The sequence below is a fragment of the Malurus melanocephalus genome, unplaced genomic scaffold (genome assembly GCF_030028575.1).
Source record: "Malurus melanocephalus ecotype Western Australia unplaced genomic scaffold, MMel_1.1 scaffold_648, whole genome shotgun sequence".
Lineage (NCBI taxonomy): Eukaryota > Metazoa > Chordata > Aves > Passeriformes > Maluridae > Malurus > Malurus melanocephalus.
In genome coordinates this window covers 158,572-179,895 of record NW_026623880.1, presented here as the reverse complement: position 1 = coordinate 179,895, position 21,324 = coordinate 158,572, and the positions used below count along the sequence as shown (strand labels likewise).

Here is a 21,324-nt window from a genome sequence, read left to right as displayed (position 1 = left end):
GGCAGGGCAGGGCAGGGCAGGGCAGGAGGGGCTGCTCGGGCACGGGGTCCCCACCCGGTGCCACCGCAGGTGCAGTCCCTGCCCCGCTCTCAGAACTCACCTGTCCTGCTGGCACCGGGCCAGGCCAGCAGAGAAAATTCCCAGCCTGTAATCATCTTTTGCTTCCTGAATAAATGTTCTCTCTTCCACTTTTTTYACTCCTCCGTGACTGAGGATCTGGAACTCCTGCAAGTCCTCTCACCATAAGATCAGAATTGACATCAAAGGGGAGCAAGAGCCATGGAAAGGAGCCAGAAATGCTGGGGGTCCCTGCATTTCTCCGAGGCTGGAGACTGCTGCACTGAGCACCAAATGTGGCCCCAAGTGGGGTTGTTACAGTCGGCTTCAGTGAGATCAATGATTATCCCTAATTAAAGCAAACATTAACATCGACGTCGGGAGCTGTGGAGGCCCCAAACACATTAAACCAAGCAGCATTTTTTTCTAGCATTACTTAAGCCAAGGTTTCTTTAAGCTGATTCTAACCACGGTTCAACAGAAGCATCTGCCTCTCTGAGTGAGGTCCTGGAGATGCTGGACTGAGCAGAGCTGGCCCTGTCGGACAGTTAAAGCACTCCCCACGTTTTGTGGTTCATCTGCACTGTGAAAATCTGAAATACCCTCCAGAAGTGCCTGTGCCCCATCCAGCACAGGCAGCACCACTGTAAAACCAACTCCTCCCACTCACCCCTTTGCATCCCCACACTTTTGCCTTTGGGAGAGGGTTGGGGTCGTTGTCATTTCGTGTGGAGCCCAGAAACCCGGATTGCTGCTGGAGAGGCCAGGAGGGAGCCGGGTGGGAGATGGACCCTACCCTGGGGCTCGTTTTGCAGCACTGGGAGCAGAGGCACCAGGCTGCTCTGCCACCCACGGTGCCAGCTGGGCATCCCAAACCAGGGACASGGGGGACACGGGGGTGGCAGGGATCTCTCTGGGTAAAGGCAGGACCTGGCCTTGCACTCCTCAGCCTCAAGGGCCTGGTGGGCACCATCCCTGGCAGCCCTGGCACGGGTCAGGGGCGCTGGCAAAGCAAAAGCAGTTTGCAGCAAAWGCCTTTTCCTCCAGGAACGCCTGTGGAGGGGCGAGGGGCTGCTGCTGCCCACGGAGCTGGGGCCCAGGAGCCACTTCCAGACACAGGGAACACAACGTGACATCAGCAGAGAGCAGGAAAGCCAGCCAGCCTCTCCTGGCACCTCCCTCGAGTCTGCAAGGAAAAAAATCCCTGAGGGTGCCAAGGGAGGGAAAATAAATAAATCCCCCTGGTGACAGGGGAAATGGGATCCTGAGTCCTTCAGGCACTGACGCTGGAGGAGCTGGGGGGAGGGAGGAGATCCCCCATGCTCCTGCACCCGAGATCCCTCCTTAACCCATCACCCAAAGATCCCCCATGCTCCTGCACCCTGAGATCCTCCATCCTCTCCCTGCACCCTGACAATCCCCCTTATCCCATCACCCTGAGATCCCCACTCCTCCCCGCACCCCAAATTCCCCCTTTACCCCATCACCCTGAGATCCTCACTCCCCCTGCACCCCAAAATCCCACTCCCCCTATACCCTCTGCTCATCATCCCCTGCTGGAGCAGACCCCRTGGAATGACCTTACTCAAACATTTCAAAGCACAGGAGGCAAACCCTTATCTTCCACAGGAAAAGAATTATTTTATTAAGCATTTTTAAACAACTACTTAACATTTACTCAAGATAAAAATATGTACAATATCCCACCTTGAAGGCAGCTCCAAAATATAAACACTGTACCTCTCCCGAGAGAAAAACGGAATATTCTTCTCTTCAAAAAAAAGACAACCCAGAAACAAGAATACATTCATATTTCTCACTTCTTTATGCTCAAGTAGTTATACAAATAATAGACATCTGAAACATTTTAACTTTTAATATATTTATATAATATATATATTTATAACAGGATTTTACAAATAAAGGCAACAACTGTATACCAAAAAAACCCAAAAAACCAACAACAAAATAAACGTTAGAACACAATCTGCAATCAAGCATAGTGCATCTCAACAGCTGGTGCAACGGGAGGGCGACATGAGGATCCAGACAACGGGGTTCTGGTCACCACTTCTCAAAACCAGGAAGGAAAAAAACCACCAAAAAGCACTGCCTTYTGCAGTGAAGTTTGGGGGTTTTTAATTTAAAAAAAAAAAAAAGCTAAATTGGAGATGATGTTCCTCTGCAGAGAAAGCCCCTCGCAGTTTCCAGGGCAGGTGTCACCACTCTCCTGCACACAGGGTTGGGCCGGGCTTTGCCAAGGAGCCGGAGGATTCCAGATGCTCACACCCTGCCGGGATTAAACCCCATAGAAAGCCCAGCTTTGCGTTTTCCAAGGCACTGTCAGGGGTGCGTCCWGCGGGGATGGGGCTCCGGCTGAACTGCTCCCTCTGGCACGGAGCTCCCGGGAGCAGCGGGGCCGGGAAAACCGCGGCGCTTCCCGAGGGACACGGGGACACTGAACAGCAGCGGGGGCTGGAGCCAGGTGCCACCAGCAAAGTGATCCGAGGGACAGCTCCTCCCGAGCCCGCCCAACGGAGCAGCTCAAGTTACAGGAAGGGCGCAGGTTAATTTATTTATTAGATGCACGCTATGGAAAGCTCCAAGCAGCAGCTACCTTTTGTTTCTTAAAAAATATCTACCTCTCAGCAAAGGTGTGGAGAGAAACCCGTCCTAGGTCTGCCTGACCTGTGTGTGGCCAAGCAGTGACCGCTGCCCTGCTCCTCCTGCACTCACAGTGGCATTGTCACCATCACAGTGGCCACTGCCCTGCTCCTCCTGTGCTGATGGTGACATTGCCACCACTACAGTGACCACTGCCCTGCTCCTCCTGTGCTCACAGTGACAATGCCATCACCACCAGTGACCACTGCCCTGCTCCTTCTGTGCTGATGGTGACACTGCCACCATCACCACCATCACCAGTGACCACTGTCCTGCTCCTCCTGCACTCACTGTGACATTGCCACCACCACAGTGACCACTGCCCTGCTCCTCCTGCACTCACTGTGACAATGCCACCATCACCAGTGACCACTGCCCTGCTCCTCCTACACTCACAGTGACATTGCCACCACCACAGTGACCACTGCCCTGCTCCTCCTGTGCTGATGGTGACATTGCCACCACTACAGTGACCACTGCCCTGCTCCTCCTGCACTCACTGTGACATTGCCACCACTACAGTGACCACTGCCCTGCTCCTCCTGCACTCAGTGACAATGCCACCACTACAGTGACCACTGCCCTGCTCCTCCTGCACTCACAGTGACAATGCCACCATCACCAGTGACCACTGTCCTGCTCTTCCTGCACTCACTGTGACATTGCCACCACCCCCACTGCACACCCAGGGTCACTCAGACCCCAGCCCAGCTCCAACCAGCCACAGGGGCCGCTGCCTTCAGAGCYGTTCAGGGAAGTACCGTGTTTTATATTCACGTTTTCATATTGGCAGACCCCCAAACCAGGTCTGCCCAATGGAATATTTCTTCACAGCTTTGCAATAGATTCGCAGCTGACCGAGTCAACTGCTGATCTGTAGATGTGGAGAGGGAAGAAGGGAAGGGGTAAAGCACAAAACCCTTCTTTAATCTTTTGTAAGTAGTTGTGAATTGCTAAACTGGGYGCATCCTTCATCCTTCTCCAAGCTACCTGACAAAGGTCAGAGAAAAGGGGATTTAGCTTCCTACACGCAGTGAACCTTGTCCCCACACCTCATCCAGCCAATATATAAAAGTGAAACAGTCTCTCAAACTAAAAAAAAAAACCAAAAAAAAAAGAAAAGAGAGAAAACCCAGTCACACTGTGCTCAGTCTTTGGTTTCCAAGTTCAAAGGAGGAATCTGCTTCAAAGCTTGAAGCAGAGCCGAGGAGTCGATGGGGGAATGGGCCGGTACAGGAGAAGGGAGTCTCTGGGGCATCAGCAGAGGGGGGGAGATTTTGTCGGGGTTCATGAAGCCCGTGAGCGCCGCGGCAGAGGCCGGGAGGCTGGGGTACAACACGGGCACCGAGGCCGGGTACCAGCACTTCTCCAGCATGGGCAGGTAGGCGGTGGCGGACGGCGGGATCAGGTAGAAAGGCAGGCACAGGGGAGGCTGGTGAGGGTGGGGGCCCAGGAAGCTGCTGGGAGAGCCCATCATGTCACTGCCAAAAGGGCCCTCGTCCTGCGGCGACTCCAGCCTGCTCCTTTTGGCCGGCGGGTCCTCAGTCTCTTGCTTAATAGAGCTTATTCTCTCCTGGACAGCGTACTTGAGGTCGGTATCCTTTTTGAAATAGGGCTGCTCCGATTTGGAGTCGCTTTTCTCCAGCTCGCCCCCGTAGCCGCTGTCCGTGTCCGTGTCGCTGCCGCTCTGCTCCCCGCTGGAGTGAGCGAATGTCCGCTGGATCACGGGCACGCAGTTCTTGCCGTGGCCCTCGCCCGCCGCGCCCAGGGSCACCGTTTTCTCTTTCAAGTCCACCATTTTTGGAGGGATGTCCCCTGGCTTGCGGGCGGCCCCGCCCTGCAGCACCTCGCTGGCCATCCGGTGCAGGTGGCTGACCAGCTGCGACGACTTCAGCTCCTTGCCATTCTCGTGCTTCGCCAGGTATTGCAGCATTTCCTTGGCACACATCTGGAAACCGGATCGAAACATTTCCTGGCTGGAATCGAGGTTTCTCGATGACAGGTCACCTAAGGAAACATTAACAGAGAGAAATTAAAAATTAACAACATGCTAAATAGTTCCATTTTCATCTCCGAGGCAGACCGGGGGCGATGTTGGCCTTGGGTTACAGCGCAGCTGGAGGGGATTGCGATGGCCAACCTGGACTCTCTGAACAGGAATCCCCAAATTTCTGCAGAAATGGACGTTTTCATTGGAACATCCATCTGGACACTTTTACATATCAACTTCAAACTTATTTTTTGTTCTGTATTTACTGYATCATCCCCCTTCAACAGGTCCTGGAGTGCGGAGCAGGGGAKCGAGCCAAGCTGTGGCTGCTCCAGGAAATCCCCTGGGGAGGGCAGGGTGCACCTCGCCCTGCAGCTCCGGGCACGGAGCTCCGCCAGCCCCGGGCGACTCCACTGCACTCCCTGTGGCTGCCGGGGCAGGGAYGGCGCCTCCGAAAAATTCGGGTTTGCTGTATCAGATTCACGTGAGTGCCACATGTGAAAACAGCAGGAGGAAGTGCATCTACRGCCGATAAACTGAAGCACCGAGTCCCCTCTGCCTGCAGAGCACAGGCCAGCTCACTTACAAAGAAACTTAAAAAGGTGTGTATAGAAAGCAGATTTGTATCTGTTTCCAGAGAAAAACAAGCAAATAAACCCAAACTRGGTGATCTAAAGCTCACAAACACAAATGAGTCAAATGGTTTTGGAGAGAACCTCACAGCAAACCTGGGCTGTAATTAAAACTGCCTGAAACCCAATTTAATTTCAAGCAACCCCCAGGGCACTCAGCACTGACCACCTTGAGCAACATATCTTTTTTTGTGAAAGCTCACAAGCAAAGCCTGAGAAAATGAGAGTAAGGAAAGGCCAGAACTCCTGCCTCCTCCCTTCTCGGGAACAAGGTGTCACAACCGCATTTCACAGGCTCCCCAGGGAAAGCCCAGCTCAACACACGCAGGTTCTCACCCTGAACACTCACCCGCCTGCAAACCGCTCTGCAAAGCGATGATCTTCTGCTGCTGCTGCTCGATTAGATTGGTCAGTGCCTTCACGTGCTTCAAGGTGAGCTCCAGAACCACAGCCTTCTCCAGGTGACCTAGAGTCTGGGAGCACAGGGACAGGTTGGCACCCGCTCCAGGCTCAGCCACGCAGGCAGGAGCCCCAGGGGCTGCCAGTGCCTTCCCAGAGCCGCGGGAGGACGGACACCGGGTGAGCCTGAGCAGGCAGGAACATCACCGACAACATGCCACGGAAAGGAGTCAAAAAGCCRGCACGAGAAAAGGCTCCCCCGGCACCCTGGGGGTACTTTGGGACCAGCSGCATTGCTCGGAGAAAAGCCTTTTATTGATCGGTTCTGCTGCCCCTGCCAGCACCGTGAGCCCGGGGGAGCCGGGGAGCCCGGCCGGGGGCTCCTCTCGCCCGGCAGCGGAGAGGGGGGATCCGGCGGGCAGCTCCCGCAGGGATCCGCAGCTCCCGGGGAAGTTTGGGATGCGCTTACAGCCCGCCCGGGCGTGCGGCACCACGGGGTAAAAAAAAAAAACAACAACAAAAAAAAAACAACAACAAACCAAACCAAAACAAAAACCCCACCAAAACAGCACCCCAAAGCCGCGGAGAGAGCCGGCCGCGGGGGAGCCGCTGCCCCGTCCGCTGCTCGCACCTACCGTGAGCTTGAGGTGCTCRGGCAGCAGATCCTTCAGCTGCGCGATGCACTCGTTGATCCTGTCGCGCCTCTTCTTCTCGATCAGCCGGTGCGGCAGCTTGTAGGTCTCCTGCGGGGCCGGGGACAGCGGGTCAGCGGGGGGACAGCCCGCCCGGCCCCGCTCCCGCTGCTCCTCCCGTCCCGAGCGTCCCGGGAGCGCTGTCACCGCCGGGCACGCTCTGACCGATCTACCCCGTTAACCCCCAATTTACCCCGTTAACCCCCAATTTAGCTAATCGCCCCTCATTTCACCCCGTCGCTCCCCGCTTACCTTGTTGTCCTCGCTCCTCTTTAAGCCCCTCCGGGGCTTGTACACCTGGTACATGTGCGCGAAGTCCAGCCTGCACGGGCGAAAGGAGAGCAGCGCGTTACCCCCGTCCCGGAGCCGGCGGGGCCGCTCTCCCCCGAGCCCCCCGAGCCCCGAAGCCCCGCTTACCCCGGCAGATCGCCACCGTCCAGGGCGGGCAGCTTGCCCAGGCAGCCGGGCGGGGGCTGCGCGCTGGGGATGCGCTCCATGGCGGGGGGCGCGCTCGGGGCGCTGCGGGCGCTCAGGGGCTGCGGGCGCTGCCGGTGCCGGTGCCGGTGCCGGTGCCGGTGCCGGTGCCGGTGCCGCTGTTCATGCCGCACCCGCGCCGCGCGGGCTGAGGAGCGGCGGGCGGCCGCGGGCCGGGTTAAATGCGGGCGAGTGGGTGGACGGGAGCGACGTGCGGAGCCCTGTGACCGCCGGCACGTCTGGCGGCCCCGGCGCCCCCGCCCCGCCGTCACATGAGCCTCACGTGGCGGCGGCGCGGGGGAAGGAGGAGCCGCGGGGCCGGACCCCCCCGCACGTGTGTCCCGGCGCGGCGGGGCTGGGCTGGGCTGTTCCGAGCCGTGCCGAGCCGTGCCGGGCTGTTCCGAGCCGTGCCGTGTCCTGCCACGCTCTTCCGTGCCCTGCCATGCTGTTCCGTACCATACCGTGCCATACCATACCGTCCCGTGCCATACCGTGCCATACCGCACCGTCCCGTGCCATACCGCACCGCACCGACCCGTGCCATACCGTACCCACCCGTACCATACCCCGCCATACCGCACCGTGCGGCACCGCTGCTGCGTCCCAAGATCGCGGAAAAAAAATAAATAAATCACCCCCCGAAAGCGTCGCACACACAAACACGGACCCGCAGAAAGCTGCAGCCGCGGAAGTTTGGAAATGTGGAGAAAAAAATGTAAAATAAGCGAGAGTCGTTAAAATGTGGCTCTGGGGAAATGGATGTGCTTCAGGGAAGTTTGGGGTGGTGGGACCCCATCCCTGGGGGTGTACAGGGTTTGGAATAACTTGCTCGAGAGGAAGGTATCCATCCCTGCCTTGGCTTCCTCCCTGCTGGTGGGCTTCCTCCCTTCCAACCCAAATCATTCTGGGATATTATGATCAGCAGGAAATTCTCCCCTGTGAGGGGGCTGAGGCTCTGGCTCAGGTTCCCAGAGATGCTGGATGGAGCAACCTGCTCTAGTGGAAGGTGTCCCTGTGCATGGCAGGGAGTGGAACTGGATGGTAACTGTAAGGTCCCTTCCGACCCAGACCATTCCGTGAGTTCCCATGGCCATGCCAGCCCGTGGGTGCCAGCAGTTGCACAACGCTGAGCAATGATAATGGTTTGTGTGTACCTGCCAAGGCACAGCTCTCCTGAAGGGCCGTGGTCACTTCCCTGCCGAGTGCTGAGCAAGTAGAGGCAGGCTCAGCTGATAAAAGGTGCATTTACCAAGATAAGGGAACAGCAGAGCTCCAGCACTGAGCTGCTTCCATCGCCTGCAGAGTCCTGGCTGCTCCAGCTCAGGAGCAATCCGAGGGCAGGAGGTGCTCTGTGAGAGCACAGAGAGGTTTTATACGGGGATGGAGACAGGCTGTTAAAGGCTCATCCTCACCCAAAGGTGCCTGGCATTACCAGAAGGAATCCCAAGGGGAGTCAGAGTCTCAGAAAGCTGCTAGCCATGAATGTAAGGTCTGTAAAACCCCAAAATCTCCTCTACAAGCTCCCAGCAGCATCTCCAGTGTGAACACTGCAGCACTGACATGGGGCTTCCACAGAACAGATGTTTGGGTTGTCCCATTCCACGTGGTCTTCAGTGTTTGACCTCTGAGCCTGCAAACCCAGTGATTATGGCCAGGATCATGGAACCCCRGAATAGTTTGGGTTGGAAGGGACYTTRCAGACATCTCATTGCAATTCCTGGACCTGCCCATCGCTCTTGAGAGTCTCTGTGGTGCTGCAGCCCCAGCACAGCGTGGAGGGGATGAGTTGGGACTGAACRTGGAGCTCTGAGCACCACAGGATCRCAGCTCYGAGCTGTGACCTCTCACAGCAGAGCTGGCCTCTCCCACTCTCAATGAACAAATCCAGCAAAAACCTTCAGAAGACATGGGGGTGACGTGTTTGTCCCCCCCTGCAGCAGGGGACCATAACCACCCTCAGTAACAAACCCTGGAGCAGACAGTTCCTTCTCTCTGTGCCCCCAAGACCCAAGCTGTTATTTTCCAAACAAAGGGTGAAAAAAACRCAGACAATTTTTCATCTGTCCCATCACTGACCCTTTGTCCAAGGCAACAGAAATAATTAGAGCTTGCTGCAGCCTTTTGCTAATGAAAAATGAGGTTTGGGGCCAACCTGCTCTGCATTTGAAGTTCAGGCTCCAGGAGTACGTGGACGGCTTCATGCCCGTGGATTGTCTGACTCCYGCATGCTCCTTCAGATATTCGGTACATTCCTGCAGTGGGTGGTGAGCCACAAATCAGGGTCAGAGGTAATCCCCAATTATTTAGCCCTTTTACTGTTCTCGTGCTTGCCAAACAATTCTCCATATCAGGATTTGCTCATGACCTTAAGGGACGTTGCCAAGGATTTAGGAGTCCCCCTAAAAGGAGGATCCAAATGAAGTTATTGCATTCTTGGGCATCAAGTGAGATTGCTCGAGAGTTGAGTTACATTTTCCTGGGGATCAGTTTTCATAAGCAAGGGCTGATGCAATCATCAATTTGCCTTCCCGCTTGTGTTTGCTGAATTATTTCTACATGGAGGGCTCCTTTACACCGGCCGATTGGGGCAGTAACGAAATGTTTAAAAGGGCTGAATTCCCTGGAGCCATCCGAGGAGCAGCAGCTCTCCTGAGCGCTCCTGCAGTCACAGGACCGCGGCAATTCGTGTCCGGGGGGATTTGAGTTATTTGCAGAGGCAGCAGAAGGTGAGAGTTCGGGGGCTGCTTGGAGGGTGGGCTGGGAATCCGATCCCCAGGATCTGCCCCTTCCCCGGGACTGTCCCCTTCCGACCGCGGGGATTTGGGGGAAAAAAAAAAAAAAAATTCCAAAAATCCCTGGCGCTGCTGTCTGATGGAAGCCTATGTGGGCAGCGCCGGGAGTTAACAGATGGGTTGTGGATTCGAGCTTACGATAAGGTTACTGAGGGTGGTTTTGTTTTAAAATGTCTCTTACTTAATATATCCGTGAAGGCCAGGCATGTGCCTGTGGCCTGTAATCAAATCGCTGACTCTCCCTGTCTCCCGTTTCCAGCAATCCCGGCTCGGGTTACTGGCACCGGAGGTGAAAGCTCAGCCCCGGGATGCGCGCAGCCCTCGGCATCCTCGGCTGGAGCCTCCGGCAGGAACAGCCCGTGCTTTCCGCACAGGAGAAGCCGCTGTGGGAGCCGGGCTGGCTCTGGGAGCGTTCGGGATGCTGTGCTGTGCTCAGCAAACGGGACTGCCCCGCAGCTCCACAGGACAGACACCGGTGCCAGCAGAGGGTCTGTCTGTGTCCCCAGAGTGCGGGTCGCTGCGGGATGTGCCAGGGATCACCCCTCATTTCCCCGGCAGTGCCCAAGGAAAACCCACACCACCCCAAGGGACGCTGTGGGAGCTCACACAGGAGCACTTTGACACCCACCAGGGCTSTGCCTGGGCCCTCCGGGAGTTGCAAAAGCCCGATTTGGTGTGAAGCCGGGCGGTTTCAGCCGCGTGTGACTCTCGAGAGCACAGCTGGCCGTGCTCGCTGCCCTGGAACCGTCAGGAACCGTCACGAGTCACAAGTCGAGATTTAATATTGCAAATATGCGCATCCATCGCTGCTTAATTGCATCGGTTCAGGCTGCCGTGGGCTCTGCCGGGATAAAGCACTGGGAAAACACAGCAAGAGCTGTTGTCTCGGTGCCCTCCCTCCGGCACGACCCTGGAGCGCTGCCGGGCACGTGAGAGCTGCGGGAATGACGCTGGCATCGCTCAGCGAAACTCGCCCCAGGACTATTCAAATGAAAGCCATTCCCCCTCTTTGAGCAGAGATGTTTGCCAGCACCCAGTGCAGCAGTGGGAGGAACATGTAGGTGGAAACTATTTGGAAGTGGCAAAATTTGTGGACATTAATAAGAGACTTTAGGCCACTTTGCCGGTGTGTTTAATAAAACACGCCATTTCCCGGTGACACTGCCCTGCCAAGCCCCGGCAGCTCACGCTGTTTAACCAGTTCCCCGCCGGCTCTTGCACCATCTCGTGAGAAAGAACCCCGGGCGTGCACAGCCGGCACACCCCGGGGCTGCYCTGGCCTGGCTCTGCCTTCACACAGCCTCAGCACAGAACCAGAGACTCAAAAAGCCAGGCAGAGCCCTGAACATTCATCCAGCTCAACCCCCTGCCACAGCCAGGGAACCCTTCCACCACACCAGGCTGCTCCAAGCCCTGTCCATCCTGGTATTGAGCTGTCTAAGCATGGGAATCCCCAAAGAGCCATCCCAGAGGTGACATCCCGGCTGCTGCAGTGGGGCAGGGGACAGCCAGGGGTGACCCACGGTTTGGAGGGGCAGGGGACAGCAGCCGGGGGTGACCCACGGTTTGGAGGGACAGGGGACAGCAAGAGGTGACCCACGGTTTGGAGGGGCAGGGGACAACAGCCAGGGGTGACCCACGGTTTGGAGGGACAGGGGACAACAGCCAGGGGTGACCCACGGTTTGGAGGCGCAGGGGACTGAACCCCGGTTTGGAGGGGCAGGGGACTGAACCCCGGTTTGGAGGGCAGGGGACTGAACCCCGGTTTGGAGGGCAGGSAGGATGAGGATTTGCCTCCTCTCCCACTGCTGGCGTTGTCTGGTGGATGCTGTGCACAATGGGATCTGATCCCATCCCTCCTCCTGCCTCACATCAAACAGTGAGTCAGCGCTGGAGCCCCATCAGATGTCTGTGCCTCGGCTTTCATATCTGGGAAGCAGAGAGGATGGTGCTCTGTGAGTATGCAAAGCAGGGAAAGCAGGGTGCCTTCAGATCTGCCACTTGGAAAATACCACCTTATTTATTTTCCACTGGCACCCACGTCCCCCAGCAGGAATCAACACCACCGAGGCTCCCAGTCTGGGGAGATGATGATGATGTTCTTTCGGGGGATGCAGGTAACAACAGCTACAGGGCCAAACTGCATCACGGCTGAGTCAAATATCAACACAGAGAATATTCTGAACTTGCTAATTGAGTTAAAAATATTACACAAACACACCCCTAAAAAGAATAATAAAATAAAGCAGAAGAAGAGCCTGGGAGTGTGTTCTTCTTGCAGTTCATGTCAGGACATGGATGAGTTAAACCCTGACCTCTGAACTCGAGGTTTTGGGACAAGGTGAGTGAGGGAGTGAGGCACCCAAGGGCTGGCTCAGGGGATTTGGATCAGGGTGGAAATGCCACCAGCCCAGGGGTGAGCAGGGGCTGCTGCTCAGGGCACGGGGCACAGGGGGGAGTGTGGCAGGTCAGGGTGGGGAGCTGGGGATGAAGGGCTGCCCAGGGAATGTGGAGCCACCCCCTCTRGAAGTGTTCAGGAGGWGTCTGGATGTGCTTTAGGGGYGATGGTGGWGCTGGGGTGATGTTGAAGATCTCTTCCAACCTGGATGAGTCTGTGATTCCATGTGATTCTGGGAAGGGGCACACAGGGAACAGGGAATGGCTTCTGCCAGGATGCCAGCAGCTCCCGTGGCTGAAAACAGGGGAGAACAAACCCCTGTGCTGCACGTGGCCTTCCTTAGCCCTGTTTGGTGTTTGTGTGACCCTGTGGGATCAAACACATCCATGGAGGGCCCGGGATGTCCCATGGCTGGCTGAGGGCTGCAGCTCTGGGTTAACCAGGGCTGTGTTGGGAGAGGGAAAGGAATTCCTGGCACTCAAACTCATCAGGAGTTAATGAACATTTGGCCCCTTGGAATAAATGGGATGCAAAGAAAACCRAGGCAGAAGGGGAAGTGCAGGTGCACGAGGCCAGACAAGCCGTACACGAGACTGTTTCCTCGTCAGGCAGACTGAAAAAACCCTGGGCCAGGAATATCATTGAGCTCTGGGGCAGTCTGGAGCAGCCGTGGGAGAATGCAACCCGTCATTTTGTAAATCAGAAGCCAAACCTCTGAGTCCAGATCCACCTCCTCCCAAACTCCCGGCCTGATCCCATGTGCATCACGAGCCAGATGTGGCTTGGGCATTACTCCTGCTGCAAATTCAGCTGAAATAAGCACARTATTCATGGTGGATTTCTGCCTAATCAAGATTACACACAGTTCTGCTGACTGTTCTCCAGCACGGAGCAGGACCCCTCCTCTGTTGCTGCTGGACCCCTGGGTGCCACACAGAGCCCCGAGTTATTTGGAAGGACAGCACCTGCAGGGGAACATAACAGAATTTTGGTAGAAAACACAGCCCACCGGGACAGAGAGAAAGGCACAGGACACCCGAGGCATCCCTGCGAGCAGCAGGATTTGACAGGAATGTCTCTCAGAGTGCCCTTYCCTCCGTATCAGCGGGATCTGCCTGAGAAGTCCTGGAGCAAACCACAACTGARGGTGTTGCTGTCTTCCCCAAATACTTTCTCTAATGAGGTTTTTAAATAGTTTTGCCCCGCCTACACTGGCAGGCAGAGCACTTTCATCTCCAGGTGAATGGGAACCGAGGTGGGACTCATCTGTCTGCCGGGAGATCATTTCCATAGCGCAGCGAGGCGGGAGGCAGGGCAGGGGAGCGCTCCGGCTCCTCTGGGAGCGGATCCCGGCTCAAACACTCACCGTGCATCGGYGTTTGAGATGCAAAGAGCTCTCGGGCAGTGTGGGATGGCCGCTCGGTCCCACCCCGTCCCGCTGAGAACGGCCCCGAGCCCGCAGGTCCCCGCTGGAAAATGAGGTTTGTGAGCAGCACTCAATTTGTTACAACCTGCTCCGAGTAACCACACACCTCTCGTTCTTAGGTGGCAAAGATCACGTCTGTCCTACAGGGTTTGGGGTGGGTGTGGAAGTGCTTTCCACAGAAGCGCATCTCGCCCCCTTCTCCTCCCCTGCGCTGCCAGAGAGGCGAGCGCTCGCCCACCCGCACCGGCCGAGGAGGAGCCCGGGATCCCGGGATCACCGAGCCTGGAAAAACCTTCCAGGACCACCGAGTTCAGCCTGTGCCCGATGCCCACCTTGTGCCCGAGCACTCAGTGCCACCTCCAGCCCTTCCTTGGGCACCTCCAGGGATGGGCACTCCAAACCTCCCTGGGCAGTTCCATCCTTTCCATGGAGAAATGTTCCCAATATTCATCCTGCCCCTCCCCTGGCCCAGCCTGAGGCCGTTCCCTCTCCTCCTGTCCCTGTTCCTGTGATCAGATCCCAAATCCCCCCTGGTGTCCCCTCCTGTCAGGGAGTTGTGCAGAGCCACAGGGTCCCTTCTGATCCCTTTTTGCTCCAGCCCTCGTTTCTCTGCACGGCTCTGTCCCACAGGGATCAGAAAATCACAGGAACTCCTGAGCTGAAGGGACTCACAGGGATCATCGAGTCCCACTCCTGGCCCTGCACAGACCCCAATCCCCACATCAGAGTGGTCTCCACTGACCTCACTGCAGGGCTGAGTGTGGGCTCTGAGAGTCAGAGGGGCTCTGAGCACTTCTGCTATGAGAAAAAGAGTCATTTCACCCCCAAATATTCACATGGGCTGTATCCCAGTGGTCTGGGGAAATGGAAATGGCCACACAAGCTGATTACAGCTGTCCCTTCTGATTTTATAAACTGCACGTCCCTATGGTGGAAATGAAGCCCCAGCCCTGGAGAGCAGTGAACATCTGCAGCTGCTGCCCAGATGTGGTTGCCCAGAGCCCGAGCAGAGGTTTCAGGGGAAAACCCCCGTCTGCCTCGCACGAAATGCCAAAACAGAGGACAGAGGTTTCGCTTTATAACCCTCGACCAAGCAGACATTAGGTGCCTTTGATCTCCAGATAGAAAAATGATCTTTTGATTTCAGATTATGAAAATGAGGAACCATCTGCTAAGAAACAGCTCCGGACCCACGTTTTATTGAGGCCAGATGGTGTCCAGGGTTCCTACGTATGAATTCAATTAGCTGCTTGTGTCTGCGTCAGTGAGTCTGGATCCACCCAGTCATGTTTTTGGAACAAATATTGTAATATTCCCATGGATCCTCCAGACAGTGGGAGGTGTTTCCTTCACTGTGAAGCTTTTGGGAAGTGGTGACTTTGTCTCGTTTTCATCATTTTCATCCCCGCTCTGCATTTCTAGTCCCTTAGTTCTCAAGGCTCAGGGCTTTCCCTGCATCTCTGAGCCAGCTGTGCTGAGTGAAGACATTCCTGGTTTCAGTTTGCCCATCAGGGCTGAGRTTTTGGCTCCTGGCAACCTCTGCCATCAACCTCTCCCGCACTGGGGAGGAGTTTCAGCATTATTTGGAATATAACTCATTTCCAGGATGAGCCAGACCTGCTCCAGTTTCCTTTCCATGGTGCTTTCCAGGGGTTTACTCAGGTTTTGCTCTGCTCAGAGCAGGATCCCTGCTGCCAGCACCTTGCAGTCTGAAAGGGTGGCACGATGAGAAACCTTTCACAGGATGCAGAATGTGGGAATGACCATCTGCCTGACCATCCACCAGCCCAAAAATGGGCRGATTTCCTGCCTGGCCAGCCAGGCTCTGCAGAACCCAATTAGCCCCACTCATCTTTCCAGTCTCATCATCTGCAAGTCCCTGGTCGGTTTTTTATAAAGGTGTGGCTCAGCAGCACACATTGCCCTCAGCAAGCTGAGTATTTGCACCAATTTCCCTGACTGCAGTGTGGGAAGTGGGAAAATCCTGCTGTGGGAATGGGCTGGGCAGCAGCCCCGGGAGCAGCAGGTTGGGATTTGGGGCTGGAAGGGCCTCACTCACAGCCCACACCTTYCTCTGCATCCTGGGAACTCACCTGCATTGAAAAATGCTCCTGAGCAGGAGGAATCCCTGGGCAAAGGGACGGCATTTGTTGTTTTCCCTGGATTTTTCTGGGAGGGATAGGGCTCTAAAGCTCAGCTGTTTACAGACACAAGTTCTGGGCACAGGGTCTGCCACTGCCACGGTGACTCCTCTTTTTTTGGTGTTCCTCACCACGAGCTGTGTTTGTTTTCCATCCTCTCCCTGCCTTTCCTGCCGTGGAATCCCGGGCACGCTGTTCCTGGGAATACCCAGAGCACCTCTGGGGCTGGCTCTGCTCTCACCCTGCAYGGCTGGGATTACAGCCCTATTACCAAATTAGAGGATTATAGGTCTAATAACACACAGAGAAACTACTAATTTCCAATGATTTCTCCTTTTAAAAAAAGAAAATACGAGCCCTTTAGCAGATGGGGTTTGCAAAGAGCTCTGTAGGAGCAGCCATGAGGGAAGAGCCACGGAGAGCAGGGGTGAGAAAATGGAGCAGGTTCTCATTAGGGTGCAAGGTGTGTGATAATTACTTGAGGAAGCACTGGGGAAGGCAGGGCTGGGTTCACCCTGTGTCCCACAGCCACTGCAGCTTCCTCATGTGCAGCTGCTGCAGGTCTGCAACTCCAACTCACAGCTCTGCCCAGCCCAAGCGTCCCTCRCTCCTTCCTTCTCAGGAATTCCCAGCAATCCATATCTGATCCTACATGCCACTCGRGGTTTTTCCTTCCTGGTGGTGCTGMRCTGCTGGATCAGGCAGTTTTTGCTCCAGACACAGGATTTTAGGCGGCTGGTTCAAGTTTGACACCCCTCAGCATGGATTAGTCAGCTTTGCACTGTACTCTCACTGCTCATTCAGCCTCCATTGACAAGCTCACCCCCACCAGATGTCCTGGTTTTCCAGCCTCTCATTCTGTGTTATTCCAAAGACCCAGCAAAGCTCCTTGGATCTGCTGGCAGGTCCTTTGGGATTCCCTTCCTGCAGCAGCTTTCAGACTCCCAAACCTCGAAGCAGAACCTTCCAGAAGCCCTAAATCCGCCCACCCGTCCCCATCTCCATCACACATCACCGACGTCACCCCTCGCAAACCACTTTGAGGAAGGTTAAGAGTTGGCTGGTTGAAGCCAAAGTTGTGACTAATATTTTTTGGGGAAAGTACTTTATGTCAAAACAAGTGAGAAGTGAAGCGGAGACATGTGGTACCGAGATGTGGGAAGGGATGGAGGGGCTTTCTGGTGCCAAATTTCCCAGTTCCCTGAAGGGAGAACCCAACTTGCCTTATTTCTTAACACAGAGGAGGAAAACAGAGAAGGAAAACTTCCTTCTTTACTTCTTTTAGATTCTCGTGTTTCTAGAAAGCCACTGAATCACCCCCTGTGACAGAGTGTCATGGAAAAGGGTCCCCTGGGTCACCAMAGGGCCAGGCCAAGCCCCCAGCCCCCTGCAATCCCTTCTCCCCGTGCCTCCTTCCCGCAGCCAAAGGCTTTCCCAGCCTTTTCCCAGCCACAGCAAGGTGTGCAGACACCTGGAAAAACACTCTGTGGGGTCGAGCCCCGGGGACAGCCAACACCTCTGGGTTCATTCCGGACCAGACAGCCCCAGCCAGGCGTTCCACGGAAACGGGGGGGTTCCRCCGCTTTGGAAGGGAAATAAAACCAATTATTTTGAGTCATTTAGAGCAGGCAAAGGASTCAACCCTCCAAATTACTTTGCTGCCAGAAGTTATTCAAACCCTGTGGAGCCACATATATTTGCTTATTAACGAAGTGCCGGTGCTCTGACGGCGAGAGGCAGAGCCCCGTGCGCCTGTGGAGGTTCCTCTGCAGAGCTCATTTCCTATTGCCAACCCCAAAAATCCGGCAGAGCAGAGGCTGCTGGCCCTGCAGCCAGCAAGGTGTGCTCTGCAGGTGTGGGAGGCTGATTCACCCTGCGCTGGCAGCACCCACGGGTTATCTGCGTCCTGCGGCTCCCGGGGCTTCCCYGGCGCTGCCAATTCCAAGCACACCCAAATAAAGTCCCAAATCAGTCCTGTCTGGCCTCACCCTCTTTCTCAGCAGAGGGTTTGGAMAGCTTCCATGGCTCCTTTTCCTCCCAGAGGAAGTTTGTTTGATGAGCAGCTCCCAGTGAAGGTCTGAGCCTGAAGGTGGGACCCCTCCTGCTGTCCCCCTGTCCCCWCTCTCCTGATGGAGTGGCAGCTCCARGTCTCTCCTACACCCCAAACCCGCTTTCCTCCTCCCCAGAGCCCCTTCCAGAGCAGCCCAATGACCCTCATGAACCCCTTCTCTGCTCTCAGCTGCACAGCCCGCACAAGGGGAGCTCAGGGAACAATTTGGGACTGATCCTTGTCCCCACTGATAACTAAACAAGTCAGCCAGGAATGAGGAACATCCCACYACATTCCCCTTTCTGCAGGGCCTGTTGTGATAGGACAAGGGGGAATGGTTTTAAACCTAAAAGAGGGGAGATTTAGATGGGATATCAGGAAGGAATTGTTCCCTGTGAGGGTGGGCAGGTCCTGGAATAGAATTCCCAGAGCAGCTGTGGCTGCCCCTGGATCCCTGGCAGTGCCCAAGGCCAGGCTGGACATTGGGGCTGGGAGCAGCTTGGGTGGAATGGGATGAACTTTAAGGTCCCTCCCAACCCAAACCATTCCATGACTGTAAACAGCTGCCTGGAGCCCGTCAACTTTGGCTACTCTGTACAAACTCATCGGAAATACTAAAATACCCTGATTTTGGTTTGCCATCCCTTGGGAGCAGCAGCATTGTTCCCAGGCAGCAGGCAGGAGCTGTCAGGATGCCCAGACCATGACAGGACTGGCTGAAAGCCTCTGACAACCCCAGCTTCTCTGGAAATGACGGGGCTGGGCTGGACATCCGGCTGCTGTGGCTTTGCCAGGCTCCAGCTCTCCYGGTGTGAATGTGCCACAAAAGGCACTTGCTGGGGACAGATGTGACAGAAATGGGTGTTAGCACTGCCAGCTCACCCAGCAGCACTCCTTGCAGGTGATTTTTGGGGACAGGGAGCTCAGGAACAGCTCAGGAGCAGAGGCTGCTCCATTAATCACTTTGGCTGCCCCCGAAGTGAGCGAGGTTTGAGGCTCACTCCTCCATCCGCGCCGCCGTGTCACACTGTGACTGGATCCTGTGCTGAAATGCAGCTGCCGGAATTATGGAGGTGGGAGACCTTTATTTAGCCTGATCTTCCATCGTGAAACCTCCTCCAGACTTCCAGCAACCCCCTCGCAGAGCACTGAGTAACAGGACCAGCGCAGCTGCCTGCYGTGACCTCCCCCGAGCCACCCAGCCTTGTGTGTTTTGGATACCAAACTATTTCCAACAGAAAGGAACTTCCTCAGAAAGTTAGTGGGAGATCTTGGGATTTGTTTGTCTTATAGGAGTTAAAAATACAGATAAATTCTATTTRTGCTTGCAAAGAAAACTCTGAAACCTCCTTTAGCTGTGAAACTATTTGGGAGCCCATCCTGTCCCCTCTCCCAACCATTGCTGTTTGGGGCATCATTTATGAGTGAGACCTTGTGCTGTGCTGGGGTCACCCCACCCACCAGCATATCACCCATCTGCACAGCCAACTTGCCAGAAAAATGAAATTGAAAAACAAACAAACAAACAAAAAAAATCAACTATTTTGGAGGTTTATTCCCGCTACTCAAACGTTACTGATTTGGGGTGGAAATTCCCTGGCAGGAGTTTCTATTTCCAGTCTGTGCCTTGTTGGGAAATGCAGTGGGGAGGGTTTTGGGAGATGAGCTGGGGCTGCCAGAGCTGCAGTGTGCCCCAGAGCTGCCCTGGAGCCACRGTGATGCCACCAGGGCTGGCAGGAGGTGACAGACACGTCACACCCCATGGGACACCCACAGGACCGCTGTCCTGTCCTGCTTCTTTCCAACTGCAAGACAAGAAAAACCCCTGGAGCGTGCCGTGGCCATGTCCCGAGGGCAGGAGAGCAGTGACTCAGGGCAGGGCTCCAGCTCAGCCTGGTCACAGGGCACACACACCCCCTGCCCGGGGGAAGGGGATGGGGAACAGGGTSGGGTGGGCACGGGGGCACTGCCAGGGCAGCTTCCAGAGGGGTTGGGAAGCAGTGCTCATCCTCGTGTCCCTCACGAGGGTGTGCTGGGCTGCACAAACATCAGACAGATCTGTCTGGATGYCCCCTCCCTCAGCATCCAAAACACGAGGTTGTTCTTTACTTTTCTCGCTGGCACTATCACTCAATTGCCATTTTGTTCTCCATGCATGGTTTCCATATGGAATTCTCTGCTCTGGGATTCTTTAGGGTGAAAAACCCTGTGTAAGTTTAAAACTCTCAGTGCTGTTGAAATTACCTAGAAATAATATAACCYCCTCAGTTCTGGAAACTCAGCACGAGGCAGGATTTAATCTTTACCTGTCCTTGGCCATGCACATTCCTGTGCTCCCCAAGGTGTCTAAGCACCTGCAGTGACACCACACCAGGTTCTGCTGTGGGGCTCACGACTGATGGATTTTCACTGCTTGGGTAAAGTTAGGAAAGAAGTGAAACACTGGAATGAATAGAAATAAACCCCCCCTTCCATCAAAAATCTGATTTCTGCAGCCTGGCTGGCAATGCCTCATCACTTCAATGTCACATTATGGCCCACGACACCCAGAAAACCACAGCAGTACAAATCCTGTGCTGTTTCCTGCCTCCCTTCCCCAAGGCAAAGAATTAGGAATGGCGAAAACAAAATCATGGGACTGAAATAATAAGAATAAAAAAAAAAAAAAAAAAAAAAAAAAAAAAGAAAAAAAGGAGTCACAAGACCAGTGGTTTGGAGCCGGGTAGTGTAGGGAGGGAGACCACAGCCACACAGAGACCTCTGCACGGGTTCTCAGCACCTGGACACACCACACAGAACCTTCTCAGCTGGGATTGCTCCCTCCTTTCTGCCTTTTTCCAGCTCCTCAAATCCACACCTGAAAAGGAGGCACAGAGGAGCCAAGCCGATTTACAGAATTTTATCYTTTTTTTCCCCTATAAGGAAACATTCTTTTTTTCCCCCATGAACATTTCAAGCCCTGCACATTTTGGGGATGAAAGCTCCTCTGTGTGCCTACAGCTAAAGAGGGACTTTGACTTCCCACCTGCCACCCTGGGACTGATGCAAGCAGGAGCGCCAGCAAGCTGACTCCCATTTCCCGGGAGACAGAGCAGCCAGATTTAGGAAAAACTGAGCAGTCTCCTGTGCCAGGACCCATGGCAGCTGCTGGGGGATGGAGCAGCAGGGATGGAGCTCAGAGACGGTGCTCGTTGCCAGGGATGCAGCACAGGCTGTGCTCTCATCTCCTGGGGACCCCTTTGGGCTCTGCACCCAAACACCCAGGGGTGCCCTCAGATGGGTCTGTGGGGGCACTGAGGTGACCAGAGGTGCCATAAATGCCCAGGGTTACAGAGGGGTCCTGTGGCAGAGGAAAGGCTTGGCTGGGTGTGCTGTCCCCCACCAGCACGGCTGCAGTCAGGCAGAGGGACAGGGTGACACCCAGCCCAAAGAGCCCTCAGCAGGAGGGGAGGCCACCTCWGTGCTGTCCCCAGCACCCCACACACACTGGCCATGGGCACAGCCACGGGGTTCTCTGGGCATTCCACCCTCCTGGGTCAGGAAAGGCGTTCTGGGCCCTTCAGGAGGGAGAAATGAGTGCCATGACCTCGAGTGCCAGGTTTGATGTGA

The 21,324-nt window shown here is 55.3% G+C and overlaps 1 protein-coding gene across 1 annotated transcript; it reads right to left on the bottom strand.

Annotated features, from left to right (window-relative positions):
- Positions 1 to 1,662: 1,662 nt before the first annotated feature.
- BHLHE40 (basic helix-loop-helix family member e40) lies at positions 1,663 to 7,105 on the bottom strand. Its single transcript, XM_057383644.1, has 5 exons — positions 6,852 to 7,105; positions 6,687 to 6,756; positions 6,378 to 6,485; positions 5,693 to 5,816; positions 1,663 to 4,728 (listed from the first exon to the last, which is right to left on the bottom strand). Exons 1-5 carry the CDS (start codon positions 6,929 to 6,931, stop codon positions 3,869 to 3,871), a joined length of 1,242 nt encoding a protein of 413 aa, XP_057239627.1. The 5' UTR covers positions 6,932 to 7,105; the 3' UTR covers positions 1,663 to 3,868.
- Positions 7,106 to 21,324: the final 14,219 nt, after the last annotated feature.